At 41.8% G+C, this 27,234-nt stretch overlaps 2 protein-coding genes across 2 annotated transcripts in view; one reads left to right on the top strand and one right to left on the bottom strand.

Annotated features, from left to right (window-relative positions):
• The window catches only part of Ptcd2 (pentatricopeptide repeat domain 2), a 30,612-nt gene extending 24,610 nt beyond the window's left edge, over positions 1–6,002 (bottom strand). Inside the window, exons 1-3 of the mRNA XM_042691055.1 lie at positions 5,879–6,002; positions 4,470–4,562; positions 1,405–1,534 (exon numbers count right to left, since the gene is read on the bottom strand). Of these exons, the coding sequence (XP_042546989.1) occupies positions 1,405–1,534; positions 4,470–4,562; positions 5,879–6,002 (347 nt within the window). The remainder of the gene's footprint in view (positions 1–1,404; positions 1,535–4,469; positions 4,563–5,878) is intronic.
• Positions 6,003–6,163: 161 nt separating this feature from the next.
• The window catches only part of Mrps27 (mitochondrial ribosomal protein S27), an 86,974-nt gene continuing 65,903 nt past the window's right edge, over positions 6,164–27,234 (top strand). The window contains exons 1-4 of the mRNA XM_042690681.1: positions 6,164–6,242; positions 11,283–11,360; positions 23,418–23,488; positions 25,259–25,317. Coding sequence (XP_042546615.1) covers positions 6,167–6,242; positions 11,283–11,360; positions 23,418–23,488; positions 25,259–25,317 — 284 coding nt within the window. The 5' untranslated portion in view covers positions 6,164–6,166. The remainder of the gene's footprint in view (positions 6,243–11,282; positions 11,361–23,417; positions 23,489–25,258; positions 25,318–27,234) is intronic.

Raw genomic sequence — 27,234 nt, 5'->3', positions numbered from 1 at the left:
TACTGAGAGGTGACATGGATCTTTTAAGAAGTGGAATAAATTGGGAGGACCTTAGATCAACTGAGAATGCTGCTGCAATGGAAAGGGATTATACTGGTTCCCATATGTCCTACACCAGTTCTCAGGAGAGGGTTATTATAAAAGCCTGGACCTGCTTCCACCATCTCTGTCTTCCTGTATCAACATGTGATTGGTTATTATCATAATTGCCATCTACCATGATGTGATACAGTCAAGAGAATCCTCACTAGAACTGAGCCAGTGTCAGTCCCATGCACTAGAACCCTCAAAACTGTGAGCTAAATATGTATTTTCTCTTCATAAGTAGCTTGCCTCAAGTACTTTGAAAAGTTGACTAATATGCTCTCTGACCACAAAACAGAAACAAAGAATAAATTTTATGCATAATGGTCTCATTGTGACATTATTTATATTAGTGAAAACTGAAAATAGTAATTCTGATGTCCAACAATAGGGCACAATTAATTAAAATACCTAAATATTCAAGACAAATATTTATCCTATATTAATTTAGAAAACAAAATACCAATATACATAATAATAATTGGAGATGTGAAATAAAACCTATCAAAAGCATAAATCCTTTGTATGAGAAAAATATGAAAACATTAAATGGGTCTCAAAGATAGCTGTGGTTAGTTCCTTCCCTTCTTGTATGTGTATGTTCCTTCCCTTCCTGTATGTGTACAATCCATCCAGAGGTGGGATCTACTTCTCCCCAGGCTTGGCTTTGGTCTGGCCAAATAACATGGCCTGGTCAAGACTGGGCCATTTGTGGTCAGCAGTATCTCCACGGTCTGACAGTTTCTAGACATGTTTTGGTTAGTGCAGCCAGAGCTAGGCTAATGAATGGTGAGGATGATAGGAAGAGGGAGAGGCTGGGATAAAATAGAATGCTGAGTCTCCAAAACTACAGGTGAAGAAGCCCTAGGATCTCCAGCACCTTCTCTCTCACACAGGAACTCTAATAGTGGCTCAGAAAGGCATAATGGGCTTAAGGACTGAGGAAGGAGAAGAATTAGGAACCCACTATAGGGGTCCACAGAAAAGACACTGAAGCTTGATTTGAACAGGGGATAGGGAAAGGTACTGGGGAGAGTAAAACACAATAGAGTTTCTTCTGTTATCAGGAAGACTCCCAAACGTCTGCCCTGTGCAACTGGTTTATATATTTTCAATATCCTCTACTCCTGTCATGTAAGCAGTAGGAACCCAGTAAGTATTAGCACAATGTGTAAGTATAAATGTCCAGAGTTAAAGGTGGGAGGTGGACACGATATCTGGGAGTCATCAGTGTATTAGTCATAGTTAAAATCTTGGATGAGACCACTCTGGGAAAGGAACAGTGAGAAGAGCTGGCAGACTTCTAAGGAAATGCCTTACCTGTAAATGACATGTTTTGCTAGCTCCACATCATCCCGGGACTGACACAAATGAAGCAAAGTTTGCAACTCTTCCTTTAAGATGAGTTTGTTCTGGGTCAATTTGTCTTCCAGTTTTCTAAAATAGGTTTCTGGAAAGTATAGAATAGTGGTCATCATCCAGACAGAGTAAGACTGCAAGAAGTCTGATCTAGGCCACAAGTGCACAGAGAGGAGCTCTGGGCCCATTTGCTGATTCCTCTAGAGCACTCAGGCCAGAGATGGTTCCCAAAGCATACATGCTACAGGCTACATGACCCAAGGTTTTCTCTAAAACATAGCCTCTAGGAACAGGAGAATAAGAAAAGGCATTTTTTTATTTCTTGGATGATCCTTTGATATACTAAAATTTGAGAACTACTATTTCAGAGTTTAGCCCAGGTTTATTGGTGATAAAAGTCTCACTGACTTTCCTGCCTGGGCTGGCTTTGAACTGTGATTCTCAGATCTTAGCCTTCTAAGTAGCTAGGATTGCAGGTGTGAGTCACTGGTGCCTGGCAATTTCCCTCTTTTGAATCCTCTTGGTATCTTTACTATTCAATGGTACATGACAAAAAGACCAATCCTCTAAACAGAAAGCACTCCATCACTAAATAGGTTTGCTGCTCTTTAAAGGACTGGTAGTTTTTGTTTGTGACAAAGGAGAAACAGTGTCTAGACAGTGACCTGGAGCCCTGCCTGTAAACTTCACACAGCTCAAAAACAGAAAGGGAAAAATTAAAAGAGAAGTGAAATGCAGACTGAATTAAACAGCAGATAAATATACCCACCCCACTCCCATCTTTGCGTCCCATAGATGGCACTAGGATCAGCGGAATAAGGGAAGACTGATTTCTTTAAGAACAGACAGAGACAGAATGGAGACAGGAAGTGTTAAGCAAGTGCTGACATTTAAGGAGAGCTGGTTAGTACCTGCAAAAGTCAACAGGGACAAACAAGATCTATTACAAAAGAGGAAAGAGTCCAGTGCTGGTGGCTCACACCTGTATTCCTAACTACTCAGGAGGCTGAGATCTAAGGATCATGGTTTGAAGCCAGCCCAGGCAGAAAAGTCCCTTGTAAGACTCTTAAACTTATGACCTCTGTAGAGTGAAACAATCCATCGAGGCACAGTGAAAGGTGAACAAACGAAGTTTATTTACACTATTTACACCAGAAAGGGGTCCTGAGACTTGTCCTGGGCTAGATACCCAGAACCAAGAGCAGCCTCAACCACCAAACCTGACCCCCACCTCCACCCCCACCCCGACCTTTATTAGTTGGTCTACAAACCACCAAATTAGTCGGTCTGCAAACCTCCAAACCTCAGACCTCCAAAGCTCCAAAGGGGAAGGTTTTTCCCTTCCTTCTCTTCCTCCTTCTCTGCAGGCCCCTCCACTCTCCACAGGCCTGCCCTGCTCTGCTCTAGGAGGAGTCTCTCCACAGGCCTCTCTAGAGGGAGGTCCCAAATGACCTCCAGAGGAGGCCCTGAATGGCCTCCGGAGGAGGTTCTGAATGGCCCCTCAAGGAGGCCCCAAATGCCTCTCAAGGTTTGCCCTGACCTCCACAGGCCTGCCCTGCTCTGCTCCGGGAGGCTTTCCCCTCCTGCCGTCTCTCCCTCCACTCCTACTACTCTTCTTGTCACTCTCCCTTCCTCCCTCAGGCTCTAGGTCTTTTTCTTACTCTCCTCTCCTCAGAACTCCAGGTCTCCTCCAGACTCCCCACTCCTCCCTCGGAACTGTTTTCCCCCTAACCTTGCTCCCCGCTCAAAGCACGCAGGCTGCGTCCCCAGCACGCCCCATGGGGCAGTGACATCAGCCTCTCAATGTCCTGCTCTGTCCCGTGGCCCGGTCTGTGGAGCATGAGGCTCGCCTCATGATGCCCTGCCCCTTCCAGCAGGCCAGACCACGGGACCCTGCTGCCTATTGGGGCCTCGTTGATTATCGTGGCCCCAGGGGTTATTACATTATCTCCAATTAACTCCTCAAAAACTGGAAGTGGAGCTGTGACTCAAAGTGGTAGAGTGATAGCCTTGAACAAGAGCTCAGGGACTCAGCCCAGGCCCTGAGTTCAAGCCCCATGGCCGACCAAAAAAGTGGGGGGGAGGGGGAATGGAACCTAGGGTAGTTGGGTTGTACTGGTTTCATTTTATTTTACAATAAAAATTCAAACATATCTATAGGTAGAGAAAACAATATAATGACCACTCAGCTTGGATAAGTACATTATTTTTATTTTATTTTTTTTTCCCAGTCCTGGGGCTTGAACTCAGGGCCTGGGCACTGTCCCTGAGCTTCATTTGCTCAGGGCTAGCACTCTACCACTTGAGCCACGGCACCACTTCCAACCTTTTCTGTTTATGTGATACTAAGGAATCAAACCCAGGGCTTCACGCATGCTAGGCAAGTACTCTATCCCTAGGCCACATTCTCAACATTCCCTGTTTGTTTTCTCCATATTCCTCAAACACACTAGTAAATTCCACAGTTCATACAAATTTCTGAACCTGTGGAATTTTCCAGCAGAGTAAAAATTATCAAAATGCACCATCACAAACATCACTGTTTTGTTTCCTATGATTTCATTTCAGATGTTTTTCTTGTTACAATGAAGTTTAAGTTATCTGGAGTTTGTTTCATTTGTTTTTTGTTGGTCATGGGACTTTAATGCAGGGCCTGGGGCTGTCTCTGAGCTTTTTCCTTCAAGGCAAGAGCTCTACCACTTTAAGCCACAGTGCTACTTCCTGGAGTTTTTAAACTACACAATTCATGTGAATCATTGAGGCCTTTCCATTGCATCTCTACCCATCTCCCAACTGATGATGATGATCTAAAAGCCACGTTTTGATCAGCACAGATCTATAGCAGATGGGTTAAAATAGAGCTGTAGACTTTATGGTAGTAGCATATGGGGTGAAAGGTAGAATAGGAAACTAAATAAATGTTCCCGATTCTATTTATGACACAGGTCATCACTGGAGAACAGGGACAGAGAGAGGAAGTTCAAATAACAGATGATGAAAAAATATCAACAAAAAGGTTATGTTACCTTTGGTACCAGGAAGATTATAGGCAACAACCACCTTCTTCTGTTGAAATTCTTTTAATTTCACAATATTATCTGTAAGTAGGTATCTTTTAGCTAAAAATTAAAAGAAGAAAAGTAACTTAGAATGTTTTATACTTAGTAAATAATGGGAGTACAGCTTGGTCATCTCTAACTAACCTTATTTCTCCTAATATATATAATCAGTTACATGATTTTATCCCTGGGGAAGGGCTGGGGGAAGGCCTAACTACCAGAATACAAATTAGCAGCAAGTTTTTTTTGGGGGGTTGAAAGCTACAAATTACAGGGTACAGGACTGGCAGTCAGGAAGCAGGGATTTGAAGGACTAGTAAGTAAGCTTTCTGCTTTAAGTGCAGTAAAGGAACAACTAAACTCCTAATAGCTTTTATTTAAATGCAAAACAAACCCATTTAGGTTTGGTTTACCTAAGAAGCATCAGCAGGGGTAAAAGCTACTGTGTGTCAGTTGGAACTCTCGATTTTGTGATTTACAAAATGAAGAGGTTGTGGCCTTTCAGATCTGGACTTGGTATCCTTAAAATAAAATTAGAAATCACCGATTACTGCTTAGTAAGTTTTGGAAATGATATCCTTTCATTAGGATCCTTGGCTGTGCATGAGCACAGATGGAAGTTTGGCCAAATCATGCACTAAAATTGTGTGGTACAATAGCAGGGAAACAATAATAAACTGCTACGTCTATATATAGAACTGGGGAAATAAGCTCATCAGTTCACTTCCCAGCACTGCATTCATGACTACACATACTTTAAGGGGACAATTGCTATTTATTTATGAAAAGGCAGTCCAGTGAAGTAATCTGGTGCTGCTCTCTACCATAGGCCAAGTTCAAATCCTTCCTGTAGCAATCAGTTGTCTGTGACTCTGGGCAGAAGACTTAACCTTATTTCTTTACTCTCCCAATGATGACGTCTGAAGGAACCTAAACAATGTCTGTAAAGCCCTAGAACGATGCCTGATACGAGGTTACAAATATTCTTATTATCCTTCACTACCTTCTCGAACCTAACCATTTTTATAAAGAGGCTAAGGGATGATTCCGAGAATGATGACCCCTGAGCTGAGACCCCAAATTCCAGGAGCCTACTCCATGGATTGCAAACCCAAAAGGAAGGGGAATTCTGGGAGACCAAGCCGATCCCCGCGAAGCTGCGCTGTAACCCTCGAGGTCCGGCCCCGGGCGTGCTCCAGGCTCGGGGCGCCGCGAAGGGGGCGCTCTGCCCCCCGGGACCACTGCTGCCCCCCGGGCACAGCCAAGGACGCGGGCCCGCTCCGAGCCAGAGCGCCGCTGCTCCAGAGACCCCGCCCGGGCTGAGCGCCCCCTGCTCCTCCACCCTTCCCTCCTCCACGGCCTGAGGCTGCGGGTACCTCCGACGGGGCAGGGGAGGCGGCAGCGGCCGCAGGTGGTGCCGGAGCCGACCACATCAGAGTAAGCCGAAGCTCGTGGCGCCTGCAGCAGAGCTCGCTCCACGCACCGAAAGGCCGCAGCCATATTTCCCTTAGGCCGCACCAAACTGCAAAAGTAGGGGAGGAGAGACGCAGCGTAGGCCCTGACAGCGCGGAGCGCCGAACGCGATTCGTCCGCGTCCGGAACGTCCCGCCCCCTCCGCTGACCTTCACTCCCCCGGCCCGGCGTGGCTCTTGGTACGCGCCAAGATGGCGGCCCCCATGGTGCGGCACGGCTTCCTTCAGGCTCGGAGAATGGCCATCCCTCTTCACTTCTCCCCGGCAGGTTGGTAGTTAGGGGGAAGCTTCGTGGGCCTCCCAACGAAAGTTGAATTGCATGAGAAGAGCGGTGGGGCTTTCAGAAACGGAATAAATGGTCCTGGGGTTTAGTTGCTTGAAAAGCCGTTTGAAAGGGTGTCGGTTTCCACTGAAAAGGGAGACCCACCTTCTCCCCCACGGTCCGGATGCCTGCCAGCCCCGAGGCGGGGGGCAGCCCAGAGGCGGGGGCTTTCCTGGGGGTGGGGTACAGTGTGGTTGGGTTTCCCTGTTAGGTTGTCTTGGGTGATCCTGACAGACCTGAATTGTTACCCCTGGGGCTGTGTGACATTTTTCTCTCTTCTAACGTGTTCCCCACCAGCTCATAACTTGGTCGTCTACACCCTGATCTTTATGCGTAGAATTTTCCAGTACAAATTCTGTCTGATGACTTGGGTCACAACTCTTGATGAACTCCCCCCTGCTTCCTGGCCTCCCTGCCTCCCAGCGCCCCTGCCCGCCCACCACCTCCCCCCTCCCTCCTTTCCTTCTCTCCCTCCCCCGATTTCTTGCTTTCTTCACATCATTTTCCACCTGTCAATGGCAAATGCTAATAGTTACTGCTTGTAAAATAGTGTCTGGGTTGAATTGCACCGCACCCAAACCTTTAGTGGAGCTGGTAATGATAACATTAGGGAAAAGTTATGTTTACAAAAGCCAAATTTTTAATGATTTCAGTCGTGTGCCTGGATATTTCATTAAATTACGCGATTACACGGATGTTTCCGATGCTTGCAGCAACCAAACTCCTTTAGCCTCTATTAAAAAAAGAAAAGCAACACACATTCTTGCACTTCTTCAGGAAGAAAAATCAACTATGAACTTGAAAACACTAGAAGTTTTCTGAAGATTAACTGGTTATACTACCTGGTAGTTGGCAAATTAGTGTGCACAATGCCTAACGCCTTAGTATTATCTATAGTAGGTACTGTTAGCATTTTCTAATTAAGATTGCTAGTAAATGCTTCTCAGACTAAAGACCCTGGATAGCTAATCAGAGACTATCATGGACTGCTTAACTTATTTGGGGCAACCATTCTAACCAGGGAGTGGAAATTTTGATTTTAGTTTGAATTGGTGGACTTCTGGCAAGTTTAACCTATGCATATTCAATAGCATTGATTGTATTTAAAATTTAAACTTAAAGTTAAAATTTTAGTTCCATGCCTATGCCTGTGTGGCTCATGCCTGTAATCTTAGCTACAGCTACTCCAAAGACAGAGAAGGATCAAGGTTAGAGGCTAATCTGGGAGGAAAAAGTCATGAGATCCTTGAAAATAATCACTAAAAAGTGGCTAGAGGTGTAGCATAAGTGGTAGTGCATCAGCCTACCAAGCACAAAGCTATGTGTTCAAACCATTCTGTGAGTTGTTCTCCTTTCCCCCTCCCCAGAAATTCAGTTTTGTGAAACTAGTTTTATTTTAGATGTTCGGTAGACCTATGTGGCTGTCATCATTATAGAAAGTTACATTGAACAAACACTAGATCAAAGGAGCAGTCCAAGGGAAGCAGAGTGAGTACACAGGATAGTGCAACACTGACCCACTACTATTCTGATCACAAATCCTGACCACTTGGGATTTGGGAATGCTGGCATGTAGCTTGACTTGGAGTAGTTGAAACAGTTGGTCCATTACAGAAAAAGCGGAGAAAACTACTGTGCATTGTACAAGTTCATGTCAGATCAGTATTTGAAACACTTTGATGCTTCTGTGCATTGTTAGAATGGAGGTACAGAGCTCCAACAATCAAGGGGAAAGGAAAATTAGCTGAGATGGACCTCCCAAATTGATTTATATATGTGAACTGGCTAAAGAAAGGAATCTTACTGGGCACCATTTCATAGTGGATATTAAATATATGCTCAAACAACCAAGTTAAGATAGGCATTATTTTCTGAATTTATGAAGAAAGAGACTGAGGGATACTGTATAATTTGCCCAATTTTCCATAGCATTTATTATTAGCAAGGCAAGGACTCAAAGTTACTTTTTAACGTTAAAGCTTGTCCATTTCCACAATCACATTTGCTACCATCACAACCAATCTTAGGACATTTTTATCATTCTATAAAGAATTCCCATACCCATTATCAGTCTTCTTTGTCATCCAGTCTTTCCCAGTTTCTACTCCCTGCCCTAGGCAGCCAACAAAGGCAGCCAACAACCTACGTGTGTGTGTGTGTGTGTGTGTGTGTGTGTGTGTGTGTGTGCTGGTACTAAGGCTTGAACTCAGGGTCTCCTGCTCTTGCTTCGCTTTCTCTGTTTGAAGATAGTACTCTGTCACTGCATCCACAACCTACGTGTGTGTGTGTGTGTGTGTGTGTGTGTGTGTGTGTGTGTGTGTGTGTGTGTGTGTGCTGGTACTAAGGCTTGAACTCAGGGTCTCCTGCTCTTGCTTCGCTTTCTCTGTTTGAAGATAGTACTCTGTCACTGCATCCACAACCTACGTGTGTGTGTGTGTGTGTGTGTGTGTGTGTGTGTGTGTGTGCTGGTACTAAGGCTTGAACTCAGGGTCTCCTGCTCTTGCTTCGCTTTCTCTGTTTGAAGATAGTACTCTGTCACTGCATCCACAACCTACGTGTGTGTGTGTGTGTGTGTGTGTGTGTGTGTGTGTGTGTGTGTGTGTGTGTGTGTGTGTGTGTGTGTGTGTGCTGGTACTAAGGCTTGAACTCAGGGTCTCCTGCTCTTGCTTCGCTTTCTCTGTTTGAAGATAGTACTCTGTCACTGCATCCACACCTTCATTAGTGGCTTTTTGCTAGAATTCTCAGGTTTGTCAGGCTGGCTTCCAACTGAGATCCTTTAACCTCAGGCCCCCGAGTAGCTAGGATTATAGGCCTGAGCCTCCAGTACCCAGCTTCCAACAACAATCTACTTTCTGTCTATACATTTGCCTATTCTTTATTTCATATATTTGGAATTAAAATATTTATTTCTTTTGAGATTGACATCTTTTAAATTCCTAAACAGTGTTCCATTGTAAGACTATACCACTTACCGATATCTGTTTATCAACTGATAGATATTTTTGTGTCTACCTTTTATTAGTGATACTGCCAGGAACATTTGTGTACAGCTTTGTGAGGGCACATGTTTTCATTTTTCTTATACATATCTAGGAGTAGAATTATCAGATCCTGTGGTAGCTCCATATTATTTTGAAGAACTACCAAACTTTTCCAAAACAGGTGCATCATTCTCCATTCTCACCAACTATGTGTGAGGGTCTAGTTTCTCTGCATCCTCACCAATGGTTGTCATTTTCATTATAGTAACCATAATGAGTCTGATGTCCTATCTCCATGTGGTTTCCTTTTCCTTGTTGGCAAATGATATTAAGCTCCTTTCCAGAAACGTACTTATTGACTATCTACGTGCCATAAATATGTATGCACACATTCAGTACTCCATATGTGTTCTGTATTCACTGCTTCAACCACAAATTGAAAATGTTTTTTCTTTAAATTGCATCTGCACAGTTTGTAGTTCAGTCTTTTTTTTCCTTGTCATTATTCCATAAACAGAAAATTATTAATGTAACATTTGTATTACACTAATTTTCCTTTCCCCTTGATTGTTGGGGCTCTGTACCTCCATTCTAACAATGCATAGAAGCATCAAAGTGTTTCAAATACTGATTTGATATGAACTTGTACAAAGCACAGTAGTTTTCCCCTCTTTTTCTGTAATGGACCAACTGTTTCAACCACTCCAAGTCAAGCTACTTACCAGCATTCCCAAATCCCAAGTGGTCAGAATAGTAGTGGTCAGTGTTGTACTATCCTGTGTACTGAAGTTATGAAGAAAGAGACATTGCACAAGGTGCTAGGAATCCAGCAGGCCCTCCTGTGTGCTGGCACAGATTTGGTTCTTTGAGTTTCTCTTTGTCCTCCTTGGGGGCTGGGTCACTGAGTAAGATACTTCTTTTGCTTTATGTAAAGTAGGAGTCAATATGTTAGTAAAAGTCACATGAAGATATTTTCAGGTCTAATAATATTAATAGTCAGTTAATGAGTTAGACAATAGCTCAGCAAGTGCTTTGTGTTCTAGAAAGGAGTTCTAGGGCCAGAAGTGTAGCTCAAGTAGTAGAGTTCCTAGTTGGCAAGCAGAAGATTGTGAGTTCAGTCTCAAAGCAGGGTGAGGTGGGGGGTGTCCTAGGGCTCATCTGGGTTATGATATAGTAGTGTTTATCTACATTTTCTACTTGTTAGAAATCTAATGCTTTTTGTTGTAAACTGAATTGTGAACTGTGTGGTATTGATTACAGTGTCATACTAGATTTGTAGATTTTGTGTGTGTGTGCGTGCGTGCACGTGCGTGCGAACATAAGCGCGAGCACTAGTATGCCAGTTCTGGGGCTTGAACTCAGGGCCTGGATGCTGTCCTTGAGCATTTTTTGCTCAAGACTGAAGCTTTACCACTTCAGCCACAGCTTTATTTCCAGCTTTTTGATAGTTAATTGGAGATAACAAATCTCAAGACTTTCCTGTTCTGGTTTCCTTCAAACTGGGATCCTCAGGTCTCAGCCTCCTGAGTAGCTAGGATTACAGGTGTGAGACGCCATGCACACAAGCTGAATATCAGAATTTTGGCCCATGTCTGTAGTCCTGTAGTCCTAGCTACTCAGGAGGCTGAGATCTGAGGATCACAATTCAAACACAATGACTAGGCGAGTTTGTTCATGAGATTCTTATCTCCATAGATCACACACACACACACACACTCTCTCTCTCTCTCTCTCTCTCTCTCTCTCTCAAAATAACAAAGAAAATAAACCAAAAGTGAAGCTGTGGCTCAAGGGTTAGAGTGCTAGCTTTGATCCGAAAAGCACAAAAACAGCATCCAGGCCCTGAGTTCAAGCCTGGGGAAAAAAGCAAAACAACAACAACAATAACAACAGCAACAAAAGACATAAAATATATAATCTAGTGATTGAGAACATGTTTACTAAAGTAAATAAATAAAATTGCTGTGGAATTCGACCTGTTGAGATCCTTGCCATTTTCTCTTAGGTAAGCGATTCCTGCTTTCTGCAGCCTACTCAGACAGCCACAAATGGGAAGCAAGAGAAAAAGAACATTGTCATCTTGGTAGGTATCTTCCTATTGTGTATTCTATCTAGCCCATGTGTTTCCTATCAAATACTCATGTTGCAATTAAGAAACAGTACTTTCTGATGATTCAGTTGAGAGAACTATATTCTAAGTCTCATAAAGAATTAGACTTTTTAATTTTATGTACTTTTACAGATACCTTGATAACATTGATGTTTCCATATTTCATTATACATAACTTCAGTTAGGAGTCCACTTATGACTTAAATGGATCAAAATTGAGGAAAATTGGGCTGGGAAGGTGGCTCAGTGGTAGAGCGCTTGCCTTGCATGCATAGAGGCCCTGGGTTCGATTCCTCAGCACCACATAAGCAGAAAAGGCTGGAAGCGGTGCTGTGGCTCAAGTAGTAGAGCGCTAGCCTTGAGTTCAGGTCCCATGACTGACAAAAAAAAAAAAAAAATTAGGAAAATTATGTAAATTGTATACACTTTTTTTTTTTTTTTTTGGTCTGGTCATGGGGCCTGAACTCTGGACCTGGGTGCTGTCCCTCAGCTCTTCAGCTCAAGGCTAGCACTCTACCACTAGAGCCACAGCGCCACTTCCAGCTTTTTTCTTTTTGCTTATGTGGTGCTGAGGAATCGAACCCAGGGACTAAGGCATGCAAGGCAACTGCTCTACCACTGAGCCACCTTCCCAGCCCTGTATAAGCTTTTAAAGGAGAAATAGCATAATTTATCTTTGGAAATTTTCATAGCCTTACAATTTTATATACAATGTCTACATATATACACATAAAAATATATGCATATGTATACATATATTTACATGTGTAAAATAAGCATTTAACAAATATAAATTTAACAATAAACAATGAGAAAAGTCAATTTAGGTAATTAATTTGACTTTAATTGCTAGTCATTTATACCAGTTAATTCAAATACTAATTTTTTTTCATTTTATACTTTGATATAAATATAAAATGAATTTTGTATTTAACATTTCATCTGAGTCTTTAGAACTGAAAAATAATCAAATTATAATTAACACTATTGTGTTTGACTAAAAGAAATTCCTAGCATTTTTAGAACTAAATAATTAAAACTTGTTCTCAAAAATAACTTCAGTAAGCTCTTACTAGATTAAAAATATGTGACTAAAATGTAATATATTAAACACTCAGATAATTCAAAAAAACAGCTTAAGATTTTTTTAAATAGAAATTTCAAACAGCAATGTCTCGGAGATTTTGGTCTTGTTATTTTTTATTACACTGAGAAAAATAGAATTACAAAGAAAAAATAGAAAAAATATAATTTCTTTTAAATAACAATTAGTTTTACTTCACTTAAAAATAATTATGGGGTAGAGTGCTTGCCTTGCATGCTCAAGGCCCTGGGTTCGATTCCTCAGCACCACATAAGCAAAATAAAAAAGCCAGAAGTGGCGCTGTGGATCACGTGGTAGAGCTCTAGCCTTGAGCTGAAGAGCTGAGGGACAGCTCCCAGTCCCAGAGTTCAGGCCCCAAGACTGGACCCAAAAAAAGAAAATATAATAATAATTATGGGTTACATTTAAACTTTTCTTGTTATAAGGTTATGTATCTCTAATTTACTACACTACAAGCTTTCTCTTCCATCCTATAGCAATTACTATAACAGTATTCTTATGATCAAGAGTGACAGTTCACTTGACAAATTAAACTTTAGTCATTAGTTATATCTACATATCTTTACATAGTTCTGATTTTGCATAGGATTCAAAGAAGTCTGAGAAAAGTAAGAAAAACATGTAATGAAATTATATTTAAAGAATATAATCCAGGGGCTGGGAAGGTGGCTCAGTGGTAGAGTGCTTGCCTTGCATGCATGAGGCCCTGGGTTTGATTCCTCAGCACCACATAAGCAGAAAAAGCCAGAAGTGGTGCTGTGGCTTAAGTGGTAGAGCACTTACCTTGAGCTGAAGAGCTAAGGGACAGCGCCCAGGCCCAGAGTTCAGGCCCATGACCAACCAACCAAAAAAAAAAAAAAAAAGAATATAATCCAGCATTCACATTTTTTCCAATTACAAGATAAAAGAAAGAACTTATCCCCCCCCCCCCCCCCCACACACAAAAGAATTAGACTTTTACACATGGCAAAATCATTTTTTGCTGTGCTGTATTTTTTTGTGTGTGCTGGAGATTGAACTCATGGCCTGAGTGCTGTCCCTTAGGTTTTCCTAAGTAAGGTTGGCACTCTACCACTTGAGCCATATATACACTTCTGGCTTTTTGCTGGTTATTAGAGATAAGAGTCTCAGATTTGGGCTGGGAAGGTGGCTCAGTGGTAGAGCACTTGCCTTGCATGCATGAGGCCCTGGGTTCGATTCCTCAGCACCACATAAGCAAAAAGAAAAAAGCCAGAAGTGGCACTGTGGCTCAAGTGGTAGAGCGCTAGCCTTGAGCTGAAGAGCCGAGGGACAGCGGCCAGGCCCAGAGTTCAGGCCCCACAACTGGACCAAAAAACAAAAAAAAGAGTCTCAGATTTCTGTGCTTAGACTGGCTTCAAACCCTGATCTTCAGATCTCAGCCACCTAAGTAGCTAGGATTACAGGTGTGAGCCATCAGTGCCTGGTTTCTTCTACATTTTTAATATTTCACTTTGCTTTGAAGTTACATAAAGCTTTATAAATATTATGTAAAGCTTTATAAATATCTTGTCTTTTTTGTGCTTTTGTCTATTTTGATTATATAGTTTTCATGTAGCCTGTCTGTTTTATAGAATTCTGTATACTTTTACACTTTGATCCCTTTTACATTTTTTTTATTTTACTGTGTTCTTTTTACCTTTTTAATTTTTCATCTGTTTACTCTTTTTCTTTCTTTATATTTTTTGTTTGTTTGTAGTACAAGCATTTGAACTTAGTACCTTGCCCTTGCTAAGCGGGTACTCTACCACTTGAGCCATGCTCCCATCACTTTTTGCTTTGCTTGTTTTTCAGATAGGGTTTCACTTTTTGCCTGGCCAGCTTGGACCATAATCCTGGTACTTAGTTTCCTATATAGCTGAAATGCAGGCATGTTCCAACATGCTCTTTTTTTTTTTTTTTTAATTGATAGGGATAACTTCTTACAAACTTTACATGGGCCAGTCTTGAATCCCAGTCTTCTGAGTAGTTAGGATTACAGCGATCTTCCCAATTTCCAGAATAGTTAGGATTAGTGTGTCACTCTGCCTGACTTCTGATTGTTCATTTCCTTAATTCCTTTTGTGGTCTTCAACCCTATTGGCTCTTTTCATTTTTAGTATCAAGTGATAAGTTTGAAATCAACGGGGGAGTCTCATGTAAGCTATGTAGGAAATGTTAGCAAACATCTTCCCAGGCAAAAGGTCATCATTATATGTTTGTGTATTATCAAACAGATAATAGACTTTTTGTATAAAATCCCAAGGCCTAAAAGAAGTCACTGGTTCAATGAGCACCTTTTAAAAACATCCATATTGAAAGCAGTAGATTCTACTTGTCCTTTAGTCCATGTAACATCAGTAGGACATTGGCAAAATTAATAGACTGGTGATAGTTTTATGAGACTGATGTCACTTTTGAATCAGTTCCAGTGTTGATCTAATATTTTCCCCCAGACTTCTCCCACTGTTTCTTTGGGCTTGTGTCAGATAAGAATAAAGTCTCCCTTTGTTTGTGGATTTGCCCCATTAGTGGGAGATCATCCTCCCACTAATGGCTACTGTACTGTGTTTCAGAGTGATCATTTTTTCCACTGATAATGTGATTGCAGAGAAGGCTGTGTGCTCTGGAAGGAGAGCATGGCAGGGAGCAGTCCCAGCAGAGCAGAAACAGCTGGAGGATCTGAAAATGAGGGTTCCTAGCTGCTCCTAAAGGAGCTTGTAGTTTGTTCTCATTATGAATCCCCCAGAGCCTGTTACAATCAATACTTTGCATACGTATTCTTCATTTATTCTCTTGAAGTTAAATTCAAAGATCATATAATATCCATTCCATTCCATAGGATTTTTCCTTGCCTATTTGTATCCCCTTCTGTACCATGAGCCCTGCCTTCCAACAGAAACTGTTTCAATACATGGAAGTTGCAACATTGTAGGTTATCCAACTTCTCTGTATTCTGTTCCCAAAGTGCCAGTAATGCCAGTCATTGTGACAGTCAAAAAAGACCCCTCATACTAAAATGCCCTCTAGAGCACGTGTTACTCTTTTCTAGGAGCAACTGTTCTTGTGCTGACACTAAGATAGCTTCAAATCATGATGTAGCAGAGGTTCTAATGTGCGATAAATGGATTATAAACCAAGTACTTATGGAAGCACCCATAAATGCCTGGTGAACTCCAGAAAGCTAATTGTTGTCACCTTCCTAGATAGGAAGGAAAGATGGGGTCATGAGGCTGCCATGTTTGGTGTTGGGGTTAGTTGTAGTCAATTCTGTTATCCCAACACAAATCTAGGGACTTTGTCACAGGTACCTGAATAAGCAGAAGCTGTTTGCCAAAAAATGATAATTATCTATAACACAAAAGCCACGTGCAGGAGTGTGTCCCCCTCCGATAAGACTGGTACTTGGAGAAGCAGTAGCAGCCAATCACCAAGTGCTTCCCTGCCACTCAGGCCCCTCTTCTTAGAGTACCCCGCCTTAATCCCTTTCTTACTCTGCATGCCCACAAGCCTGTGCCTTCCACAGGCAGTGTGATGTGAAATCTGCCCTAGGAGGCAGACATCCATTTGTGTCCGAGGTCTGCAGTTTTCCATTTTCACCCCTGGTGTCTGCACCTGTATATCAGGCACAGCCGTCGTGCTTGCCCAGTGGCCTGACTTAGAAGCCAGTGTTCCTTTCTTTTTTTCTTTTTTCCTTATGGAAAACGTTTGAGGTGAAGAAGTTTTGAGACGGGCTTCAGACACGCCTGCATTCTTTAGACTGGACGGTAGATGGCAGTGCGGCCCCTGTGGGGGAACCCGCCGGGCTGCAGTGCAGCCTTTGGGTGAGGGGCACAGAGTTGCGATCAGCATGTGGAGTGCTGTGATTGGACGCCGTTGAGCAGAAGGGCCGTGAGGTGCTCTGGCCGGGCTCGCTGATTGGAGGAGGGAGCAGGGCCGATGTGAGGCCTTCATTCCTGCCGTCCCCATTGGAGCTGGGCAGTGTGGGAGTGGAGCCATCTGCCCTGCGGGTTTTGCCTTGTGGCCTTCTCAGGAAGGCTGTAGGACCTGAGCTCCATGCACTGAAGTGGTAGGCTTTCTCATCTATAAGTGCTTTTTTGCATTTGCTGTGCTTACCAACACGCGCCGATCATCATCTGTGAGTGATCGGCGAATTGTCACACAGTGAGCAAACCTGTGCAGGAGATGGAACATTCTTTCCACGCCAGCGGCCTGGCCAGTGCCTCCAGCACTGAGGGCCATAAGAGAAAGGGAACGGGAACAGGAAGGCACACAAGAAGGTGGACCAGTGTACCCGGCCCCTGAACCGCCTGGGGCTTCAACAGTGATCAGCTCATAGTCATTCTGTTCTTTCTTCTGTTTCCCCATCCTGATCCTTGGATTTATGGGCCGAAATTAATTTGTGTTTCTGAGACTTCTGTTTGCAAATGATCACAAAGCAAGGAACATCCCCCCCCCCCACCCACCCCCTTCCTCCCTTCCTTTCTCCTTCCTTCCTCAATCCAAAGAGTAGTATATCATTGGTGGCTTGAGTTCAGGTCTGTGTATTACAGATGCTTTCCTATTTCAGTGGAGGTTTACTTTTACAATTTTTTCTGTGAAAGCTTTGACTGAGTAATTTTTCAGATCCTGCTTTGAAGACCTTATGTATATTTTCTGAAGTCTGCTTTCCTGTCAGTACTGTATTTGCATTTCTGTGACATCTATTAGACTTTTAATATTTACCATCAATTGACAGTTCTAGAGATGAGTCATTTTCCTAGTTATATGTATACACAACTTACTGTCATAGTTATCTTTTATTGAACCTATTTGTTTAAAGCTTCTTGTTCAGAAAAATAAGTAGTAGGAAATCTACAAACCTCTCATCAAACTGGTTCCCAGGTTAACTTTTCCTACTTTCCTTGCTTCTATGCATGATGGGTTATCTGTTCTTACTTTTCTTTTAAAATGGAAGAAAGACCTATTTTCAACATAAGTTTTTCAAGATCAGTCCTAGAATTATAATGATTTATTACCTAAATTAGATATGGTACATATTTGTCCCCAAGCCTAAAAGAACTTAATATTGCCTATATAGGGTAACAGTAATGTATAGTTACATAGAAGTCATTAAAACTGGAATAATTTCTCACTACAGCTACCAGCCTCTACATGTGAACCCCTTTTGGTGACCTTCCTCATCATAGCACTGACCTTGAGATCACCTACTTTTAGAAGAGGCTTTTTTTTCTAGTTCATCTACTGTAGATTTTGTGGTCACTAAGAAGGCTGCCATTCTTTTCTGAAGGTTTTATCAACATTGTGAAGCTTGGAACTTCAGTATTCAACAGGTTAAAATGGCTTTCCTGATAAAAGCATTATGTAGTGATACATTCTATAAAAACACTGAGACTATTAAGTCTGGATTATAGCTGTACCAGCTTTCTTTTGGCTACTGTTTATCTTGTTCATATACTTTTATTTTAAACTCTTCTGTGTGTATATGGTTTATATAGCTAGATGTTTGCTTTATTAGCCAATCACATAATCATTGTCATTTGGTAGAAGATGTAGTCTGTTTAGATTGTCATTCAGTCATTCATAGTTACTGATATATTTAGATATCTGTATAATTGTTATTAGTCTCATCTGTTTGTTTTTTGTTGTTGTTCCTGGATTAGGACAGTCAGTACTGTTGAGATGTCCATACTATTCAGTGAGGTTGACATAGTCAACACTTCTGAAATTCCAGTGGCATTTTTCACAGAAATAGGCAAGTGGCATGTCTACCTGGTCAGCAAAAGTTCAAACTCTACTAACATCCAGCCTCCCCTCTCCCCCCTCCTTGCAAAAAAAATAGGTCTTTGGGGGAAATAGCCCCTGTTTACTTCGCAATGTGCATTGTTTTCTTTACAGGTGTAGTCCTAGTTGGCCTGGTTCTACCTGAGGATCTCTGAATCACCTTATTTTACACAAATCTTGATTTTATATCCTCAGGATGCCAGTCACCATTAATATTCCCTTAAGACAGGCACCAATGACTCATGCTTGTAATCTTAGCTATTCAGGAGGCTGAGGTCTGAGGCTCTCAGTTTGAAGTCAGCCTGGGCAGCCAAATCCATGAGACTTATCTCCATAACCAGCAAAAAGCCATAAGTGGAGCTGTGGTTCAAATGGTAGAACACCAGTCTTGAACAAAAACCGCCAAACAAGAACACAAAAGTTCAGTCCCCACTACTGACACATATATGTACATATCCATGTGCTGGTGCACACACACAGTATTCTCTTAAAGCCCTCAGAGTTTGTGCTTTCATGTGGTCTCTGGTTCCTAGCAATCTTACTTCTGTCTAATTGAAAACTCAGCCACTTGTTTGGGGGGAAATGTTTAATATCTTAGTGTTTTATTTTTATTGTGGGAAGTATTTTTGAAAGGATGGATAGCTGAGCTTGTTCCAGAAATAGGATTCCTGTTTGAGGTTGAGCTTAGAAGCAAATACCTAAAAACCTGTTTTGTATTTCTTCCTGCCATGATAATTCTCAAACATAACAGTAGATAGTGCTTGACTGGCTGCACCAGAGTTTACCAGGGCTGTTGCTTAAAAATGTGGATGTTTCTGGTTTACCTCAAACCCACAGATTTAGTATCTCCTGGATGCGAGGCCTATGAATCTAAAGTTTTAAAGTCCCTCAGGGAGGTTCAAGTGCCCACCAGTTTAAAGTTCCATCCCACTCTATTACTTACACTAGCTCAGTCCTCAGTAAAATCTTCTGTGTTCTTGTATCATCAGTGATAATATGGTCGTCAAGCTAGAGCCATTTCATACTAGCCTGCCTTTCATCTTCAAACTTAACTCTACTTTGTTCAGCCTTTAATTTTGATCAATGAAGAGTTCTTATTGCAGTTTCGTCTTCCCTTTGTTCACATCCATAAACTGCAGTATGTGTTCAGGGCCTGCTGGAAACCATCTTTTTGGCACCTCCCTTTGGGCATCTGCTGGCCCATCACTGGGCCAACATGAAGTGTGACTTTGATGGTGGAAGCCCACGCTCCAGAAGCCTGGGGTGCCAGCCCTCTGCAGGCTGCAGCTGTCCCGGCCCTCCCTGCTCCGTGCAGTGCTGTTTTCCGCCTCATTCATCACGCCAGTGCTATAATGTGAGGTCACATGATACTGAGCAGTAAACTGCTCTCTGACTTGCAGTATGCAAATGTTTCTCATCAGATACTGGCTCTGCAGCTGTTGTCTTTTTGGGGCCTGGCCACTTCCACTTGACTGAAGATTCCATGATGTGACGGCTTCTGGTGGACTCTGGTTGCCACACTCAGGTGGTCAGTTAGGACACCTCAGTCCAGTGTTTTGTTATAGATAGACACCATGTTCTGTGTGAAAGCCACGAGGAAGGGGGCCAGGAAGCCCTTTTTTATTCAGCCAGTAGCCTGCTTTTGAAATGCTTTTTATTAGCATTAGTATTATTTGTACATTTCACTGTGACATTTCCACACATGTACAGTGATCGCCCCTCATTCACCTCCATCTTACTCCTTTTTCTGTGTGTGTGTGTGTGTGTGTGTGTGTGTGTGTGTGTGTGTGTGTACAGTGATCTCCCCTCATTCACCTCCATCTTACTCCCTTTTCTGTGCGTGCGTGCGTGCGTGTGTGTGTGTGTGTATGTTGGTCCTGCAGCTTGAACTCAAGGCCAGGTTACTGTTCCTGAGCTTTTTGCTTGAGGCTAATGCTCTACCACTTGAGACACAGCTCCACTTCTAGCTTTTCGGTGGTTAATTGGAGATAAAAGTTTCATGCAGCTGGCTTTGAACTGCCATCCTCAGATCTTAGCCTCCTGAGTAGCTAGGATTAGATGTGAGCCTCTGGTGCTCTACACACTTCTCAAATCAATTTCAACAGGTTTCCTTGTTCCATTTCTGTACATAGAAGTAAGCTACATTTACCATAATTAATACTCATTCCCCCTCTTTGTTATCCCTCCCCTCTCCCTCACTGCTTTTTTTGTTGGTGGTGGTCATGGGGCTTAAACTCATGAGCTTTCTGGCTCAAAGCTTCCATTTTGAGCCACAACTTTACTTCCAGTTTTTAGGTGGTTAATTAGAGATGAGAGTTTCACAGCCTTTCCTCCCTGGGCTGGCTTCAAACCTCAATCCTTAGATTTCAGCCTTCTGAGTAGCCAGGATTATAGGTGTGAGCCACTAGCACCTGAAATGCTTTTTTTTTTTTGGTCAGTCATGGGGCTTGAACTCTGGGCTTGGGCGCTATCCCTGTGCTCTTCAGCTCAAGGCGAGTGCTCTACCCCTTGAGCCACAACGCCACTTCTGGTTTTCTAGTGGTTTATTGGAGATAAGGGTCTCACGGACTTTCCTGCCCGGGCTGGCTTTGAACTGTGATCATCAGATCTCAGCCTTCTGAGTAGCTAGGATTACAGGCATGAGCTACTGGCGCCTGGCTTGCAAAATGCTTTTAAGGTATAAATTTTAAGCAAAGGGAAGTCATTCTTTAGTATTGCCTGTCATTACAGCATAGAGCCTCCATCTACCAGGAGATGATCATAAAGGCTTGGAACAGAGAGAGCTGTTTGCTATCAAGTTTGAGCAAGTAGCTTTGACAACATTGATTGCCTTCTTTAAAAGAGTTTAGGGCCATTATTATTTTTTTATATTCTTTAATCATTTGGTTTCAGCCCTTTCAAGGTAGTTATAAGAAAAACCATTAATGTTTGTATTTTGTCAGGTTTTAAAAGGCTTAGGAAGTTATTTTCCCTATTTGCTACTGAGTCACTGTGGTTATTACTCTAGGGAAGAGAGAAAAGAAAATAGCTAAATGCACAGCAAGAGATTATCTGTGAACACATTCATTGATGATCTTGGTGTCTCCTTCTTCCCCTTCTCCTTTTATTCATTTCTTAAATATTCTCTGAGTACTTTTCATGGGACTGTTCTAAGGACTGAGAATATATTAGTGGATTCAGCCCTTGTCTGCGTAATTTTTACTTTTTATTATAAGCTGGGGGTGGGGGGATAATCAAAAATCAAGAGACTAACTTTGGTAGGCATTTGTCATTTCTAGAAAATACTCTGGGATTTTATTCTAAGTATAATAGAAGTTATTAGCTGGTTAAGGAAAGAGAATCACAGGATCTGATTTGTCTTTTCAAAGCCTTACTCAGCCTACTGGTAGAGGTTATAGTGTAAGGTGGTTATTGAGTAAAGCGGGGAGATGAGAGATTGGAGCTTGGTGGTAGTAGTGATGATATTTGTTTTATATACTCTAGAACCTATAGGAGTTGTTGATCAGTTGGTTAAAGGATAGAAAAGAATGGAGTCTAGGGTGATATCTCTTTTTTGACCTCCAGTGGTTTCTCATCCCCTTTATACCAAGACAGGAAAAGCAGGTTTAGAGTGGAGGGTTGAAGAACTAAAAGGACACATAATCCTTAAAGATCTACTAGTCACCCAAATGAAAAAACAACTATATAATTGAAACGCAGTTAAAGGTTTAAGTCACAGTGAGACATGGAGCCAATAGTCTTCAAGTGATGATCATAGAGAAATTACCTAGAGACTGAGTACTGATAGTATAGGAAAGAGTCTGTTACTAAGATGTAGTCCATTTCAACATCTAGAGGTCAAAAAGAAGAATCCGGAAAAAACAAGCAACCCCCCCCCCCCCAAAAAAAAAAATAAGAAAGAGAGAAATAGAATAAATACTTTTTTTTTTTTTTGTCGGTCGTGGAGCCTGAACTCTGGGCCTGGGCGCTGTCCCTCAGCTCTTCAGCTCAAGGCTAGTGCTCTACCACTTGAGCCACAGCGCCACTTCCGTTTTTTTTTTTTTCTCCCTGCTTATGTGGTGCTGAGGAATTGAACCCAGGGCCTCAGGCATGCAAGGCAAGCACTCTACCACTAAGCCACCTTCCCAGCCCAGTAAATGCTTCTTGAAGGATGGAATGGTCTCCCACAAATAGAAGGGAAAAGTAAGGTGAGGGTGGACAATTAGCTATTCAATTTCCCAGTGTGGAAGTGATCATTGGTGTTAGTGGAGTAACAGAAACCAAAATTTGGTTAGAGTTGAAGACTGGGAACTAGGAAGCAGTTAACAGTTGTATCAAAGATGACTTTTTGCTGGGTGTACCTGCCATTCCCCTGCACTTGGGAAGCAGAGGCAGGCAGATTGTGAGTCTAAAGCCAGCCTATATTACAGCCTGTTATAAAACCAAAAAAACAGTAACAATAACAACAATAAGAACAAAACTCTTCAAAGCAGTGTTGCTCTTAAGGGGATCAAAGAAAAGGGGACACATAGAAGATAAGGGCAAGGGAGCAGATGTTGGTGTTTGTGATGTGTGTGTGTACACACGCGTGCGTGTGCACATGCGTGTGTGTGCGCGTGCATGCATGCATGCATACTGTCACACATGCCAGTACCAGCTCTTGAACTCCTTTTGTTTACTCATCAGTCTGCTCTACCACTTGAGCCACACTTCCACTTAACCTTTCTTGAGATTAGAGTCTCCAGTTTGTCGGCCTGGGCTGGCTCCTTACCCAAGATCCTTAGATCTCCACCTCATAAGTAGCTAGGATTATAGGCATGAGCTACTATGCAGCCACCTTGTTTTTTAAATACCTTTTGTCCCTTCTAGCAATAGGATTCAGAGGATAGATACAGATGCCAGTTTCTGATCATAGGGTGAGAATGAGAGAGGAAGGGGAGGAAAAATGGAGAAGAGACATTTCCTGTTCCCTATGCAGGAAATGGAAGTTAAAGATTCCACCTCTTTAATTTTTATAAAAACAATTTCTAAAAAAGAGCAAGAATGAGCATCTGTTTTATTATAGACTTTATAATGTTAGCAGCCATCTGGCAGAAGTTGTATCTGTTAGGTTTTTCCTAAGGATTGTGTGTTTTTAACAAGATTCTTTCTCCTTGTCTTCACAGCTGATCTTGCATCCTTAATGGACAAAACATATGAGAGGAAGTTTCCTGTTAGCTCTTTAACAATATCACGGGTAAGAACATTTAAATAGAATTATGTATTCAAAAAAGATTAAAGAAAATAGGAAAGACTTAGATGAGGCTGTGTTAAGAAAGGATAGTCTTCATACAAAATATTTTTTCCATAATATGGCATGTGTTTGTATCTAGTAGATATTTTATGGTATAGTAGAAACTGATTTGGGCTAAAATAAAAGCTAATGTTAGTCTGAAATTAGTACTGTGCCATATTTGATATAAAATTAATACTGTATATCCATTAGAGATATTTGGTGATTAGTGTTGGAAGTGGTTTTGGTAGCTAAGAAAGTCTTTAAAAGAATGGAAGAACTACTGCCAAGCATAGAGTGAAAGAGGATCAGGCTGGGAGTAAGGAATAGGAAGTAATTGGTGTTAACCATTACTAAAATGTCTTCTGTGCCACTGTGTGTGTATGTTTAAGTATACATTGTTTCTGCTAATTCTCACAGCAGCTGTGCAAGTGTTGTAGTTATGTCAGCTATAAATGGGTTAGTAATTTTCCAAGGTTGCACAGCTTGGGATTCAAACCCATATACTTGTGACTAGTTTCTTTTATTGTCTCATTCAGAGGTCCTTTGGTCTTCTCTCGATCATGGATTCACTCTGTGGTAGTGGGTTGCAGGGCCTTTCTCTATTTTCTCCTTTCCAATATGAGGGCAATCGTATCTCCTTAGGGAGATTGTGGTGTTAAAATGAGATCTTATGGGGGCTTTTTGTAGACATGAAAAGCATCATAAAATTCATGGTACTATTAAATCTAGAGCACGATAGGAAGAGGTCTAGTTTTTTCTTCTTGGTATTCTTATTTTAGTAAGGAAACAATTCAATTAGTCATCACACAGTTTTTGCATTCAGAATTGGCACGTTGGAGCAGAACTGAAGCATCACTGCTTCATCCCTTTCATGATGGGAAAAACCTTCTGTGGGCTGTAGTCCATATTAGTTTAGATAGTACTTCAAGGTTTAAGGATATTTTGTGTTCATTTTGTCACTGGAGCCCCGTACTTTTGGGGACAGAGAGCCTTTATCATGTTTATGCAGATGGAGCAACTAAGTCCCAGAGGGTTGAGCCATCTGCTTCTGCCACACAACAAGCTCTCAAGAGAGCTGGTTTGAAAGCTCTGGGCCTGTGTTTGCACTACATTATGCATTTATAAATCCATTCTATAAGTCTTGGTTCTTTTTAGCAAATCACTCTTTTTCCTCTCTTCTCTGTCTTCATGAGGTTTTAATTATATTCACAACATGTATTATCTCCTACTTTTTTTTCTTTTGCCTCTAAGTCTCTACTTTCGGGTAGAATCCATCCTTGGAAAATTTGTTGTTGTTTATGACTAAAAGGGAGTTCTCTAAATTAGAGTTTTATGTTCTGAGCAGTATTCTTTAGCTATTAAGAGTCTTTATCCCCTTAGCTTTGTGTTCCCCGGTGTTGGAGTTTAGGAGCTTAGGAGAAAAGATAAGGGTCTAGAGATAATAGATGACAGCTAATTGTAAACATAATAGAAGAGGCTTTTTGCTTGTTCTGAGCAAAGTTTAGATTTGGCTTTTAATCAGTTTTTCTGTCCAAGATTGTCTTGCACATAGTAAAGAGAAGCCATTGTATATTCTTTCTTAGAGTCAGCATGAAGAGATTGTCAGGATGGAGCCATACCAAATGAGTGTCCAATAAAATGAATGTTCTGCCTTTTTAAAGAGCAGTGTATGAACTTGGACAAGTATATGCCCTAATTTGTATTAACCAGGGGATTCTTTTTCTCTTTTAGTTTGTAGACAACATTTCATCTCGAGAAGAAATAGACCATGCAGAGTATTACCTTTACAAGTAAGTTTCTGTTGTATTTGGTTGTGTATTTTCTGATTTCACACCTTCATTTAAAACTTTCTTTCCCCCATTTTTATTTTGGGATGCTGAGGATTGAACCTGAGCCTCTTGATGCTAACTACTGCTGCTGTCATTGTACTATAGCCCTACCTCCATCCTCCTTTGACATAAACAGATGGTATATATTGTATTTAGTGTTTAACGCCTTGTAAAATTTATGTTTTAGAGACCTTTCATTATCAATATATGAAGAGCTTTCTCAGATTTTACCTGTGTCATATTTGTGCTTTAAATATATTATTTGAACCAATGACCTGTTAAAGGACTTTTTACATTTTTCTCTTATTATATAATCTACAGTGCTAGAATTACTAAACTTGCAGGTATATAACTTTACACACTTTTACATGAGGTTATACCTTGATACTTCTAATAGAAATTGCTCTTGGGCTGGGAAGGTGGCTCAATGGTAGAGCACTTGCCTTGCATGCATGAGGCCCTGGGTTCAATTCCCCAGCACCACATAAGCAAAAAGAAAAAAAAAAAAAAGAAATTGCTCTTGTAGTGTAGAGTATCAGGGATCAGGGGTCAAGTACAAAAGCAAAGGAACTGTCATAGTGCCTGTAATCTATGGGTTGTTGCTGTTTCTCTTTGACTATCATCTAAGACTTTTCTTTTTTTTTTTTTTTTTTTGTCGGTCATGGGGCTTGAACTCTGGGCCTGGGCGCTGTCCCTCAGCTCTTCAGCTCAAGGCGAGCGCTCTACCACTTGAGCTACAGCGCCACTTCCGGTTTTCTAGTGGTTTATTGGAGATAGGAGTCTCACGGTCTTTTCTGCCCGGGCTGGCTTTGAACCGCGATTCTCAGATCTCAGCCTCCTGAGTAGCTAGGATTACAGGCGTGAGCCACCGGCGCCCGGCTTCATCTAAGACTTTTCTCTACAAAAGATTCCTCTAGGAGCTGGCACTGGTGGCTCACATCTGTAATCCTAGCTACTCAGGAGGCTGAGATCTGAAAATTGCAGTTCAAAACCAGCCTGGGCACTAAGTCAGTGAGACTCATCTCTAATTAAATAGTAAAAAGTCGTATATCAAGGCTTTTAGTTAAAAAGCCAAGCACAAGCTCAAGACCCTAAGCCTGGTACTGGCACAAAGAGAGAGAGAAGGAGGAGAGAGAGAAAGAATTACTTTGGAGAATGTCTTGGGTCAATATTATTGTTGTTGTTGTTGTTACTATTATTATCATTATCATTATGCCTCCAGGGCCTTTCACTTGCCAGGCAAGTGCTCTTCCACTGAGCTAAATCCCCAGCCCCGTCAATATTATTTTATGGTAACTTTTTGTTAGACTTATTTTTAAGCAAGGTCTCAGAAGGTAGCCCAGGCTAGCTTCAAGCTCATGAGCTTCCTGCATTTTGAGATTGTGGGTAGCACCACCTCAGCTCTAGAGTTCTATGATGGCATCTTCTTCCTCTAGACTTTGTGGAGAACATAGTTCCTGGGTCATGCAGCCTAGTTATGAGCTCGGCTCCCCCAGGCCTTGTCCACATGCAGACAAATGAGCTGGAGGTGAGCTGACTCCATTTTCAAGAGACCAAAGTACACATTCTTAGGAAATTGTGCCTCGGTAAAAGCCATAGTGTTTATAGTTTTAAGTAGCTTTAACAGTTCCTGGATTAGTAGTTGATTACTGTGCTAATGGAATGCAAACTCAAGCCTTACAGATTCCTCCTTTCCCTTTGCTGTCCTCTTCCATGATAATGCCTGCAGATTGCATATTTTTTTTTTTTTTTGGGTCCGGTTGTAGGGCCTGAACTCTGGGCTTGGGCGCTGTCCCTAAGCTCTTCAGCTCTAGGCTAGCGCTCTACCACTTGAGCCACAGCACCACTTCCGGCTTTTTTTCTTTTTGCTTATGTGGT

This window comes from Dipodomys spectabilis, unplaced genomic scaffold, assembly GCF_019054845.1.
Source record: "Dipodomys spectabilis isolate Male_0828 unplaced genomic scaffold, ASM1905484v1 ptg000140l, whole genome shotgun sequence".
NCBI lineage: Eukaryota > Metazoa > Chordata > Mammalia > Rodentia > Heteromyidae > Dipodomys > Dipodomys spectabilis.
The sequence above is the reverse complement of the archived record's forward strand: the minus strand, read 5'-3'. Positions and strand labels throughout refer to the sequence as shown.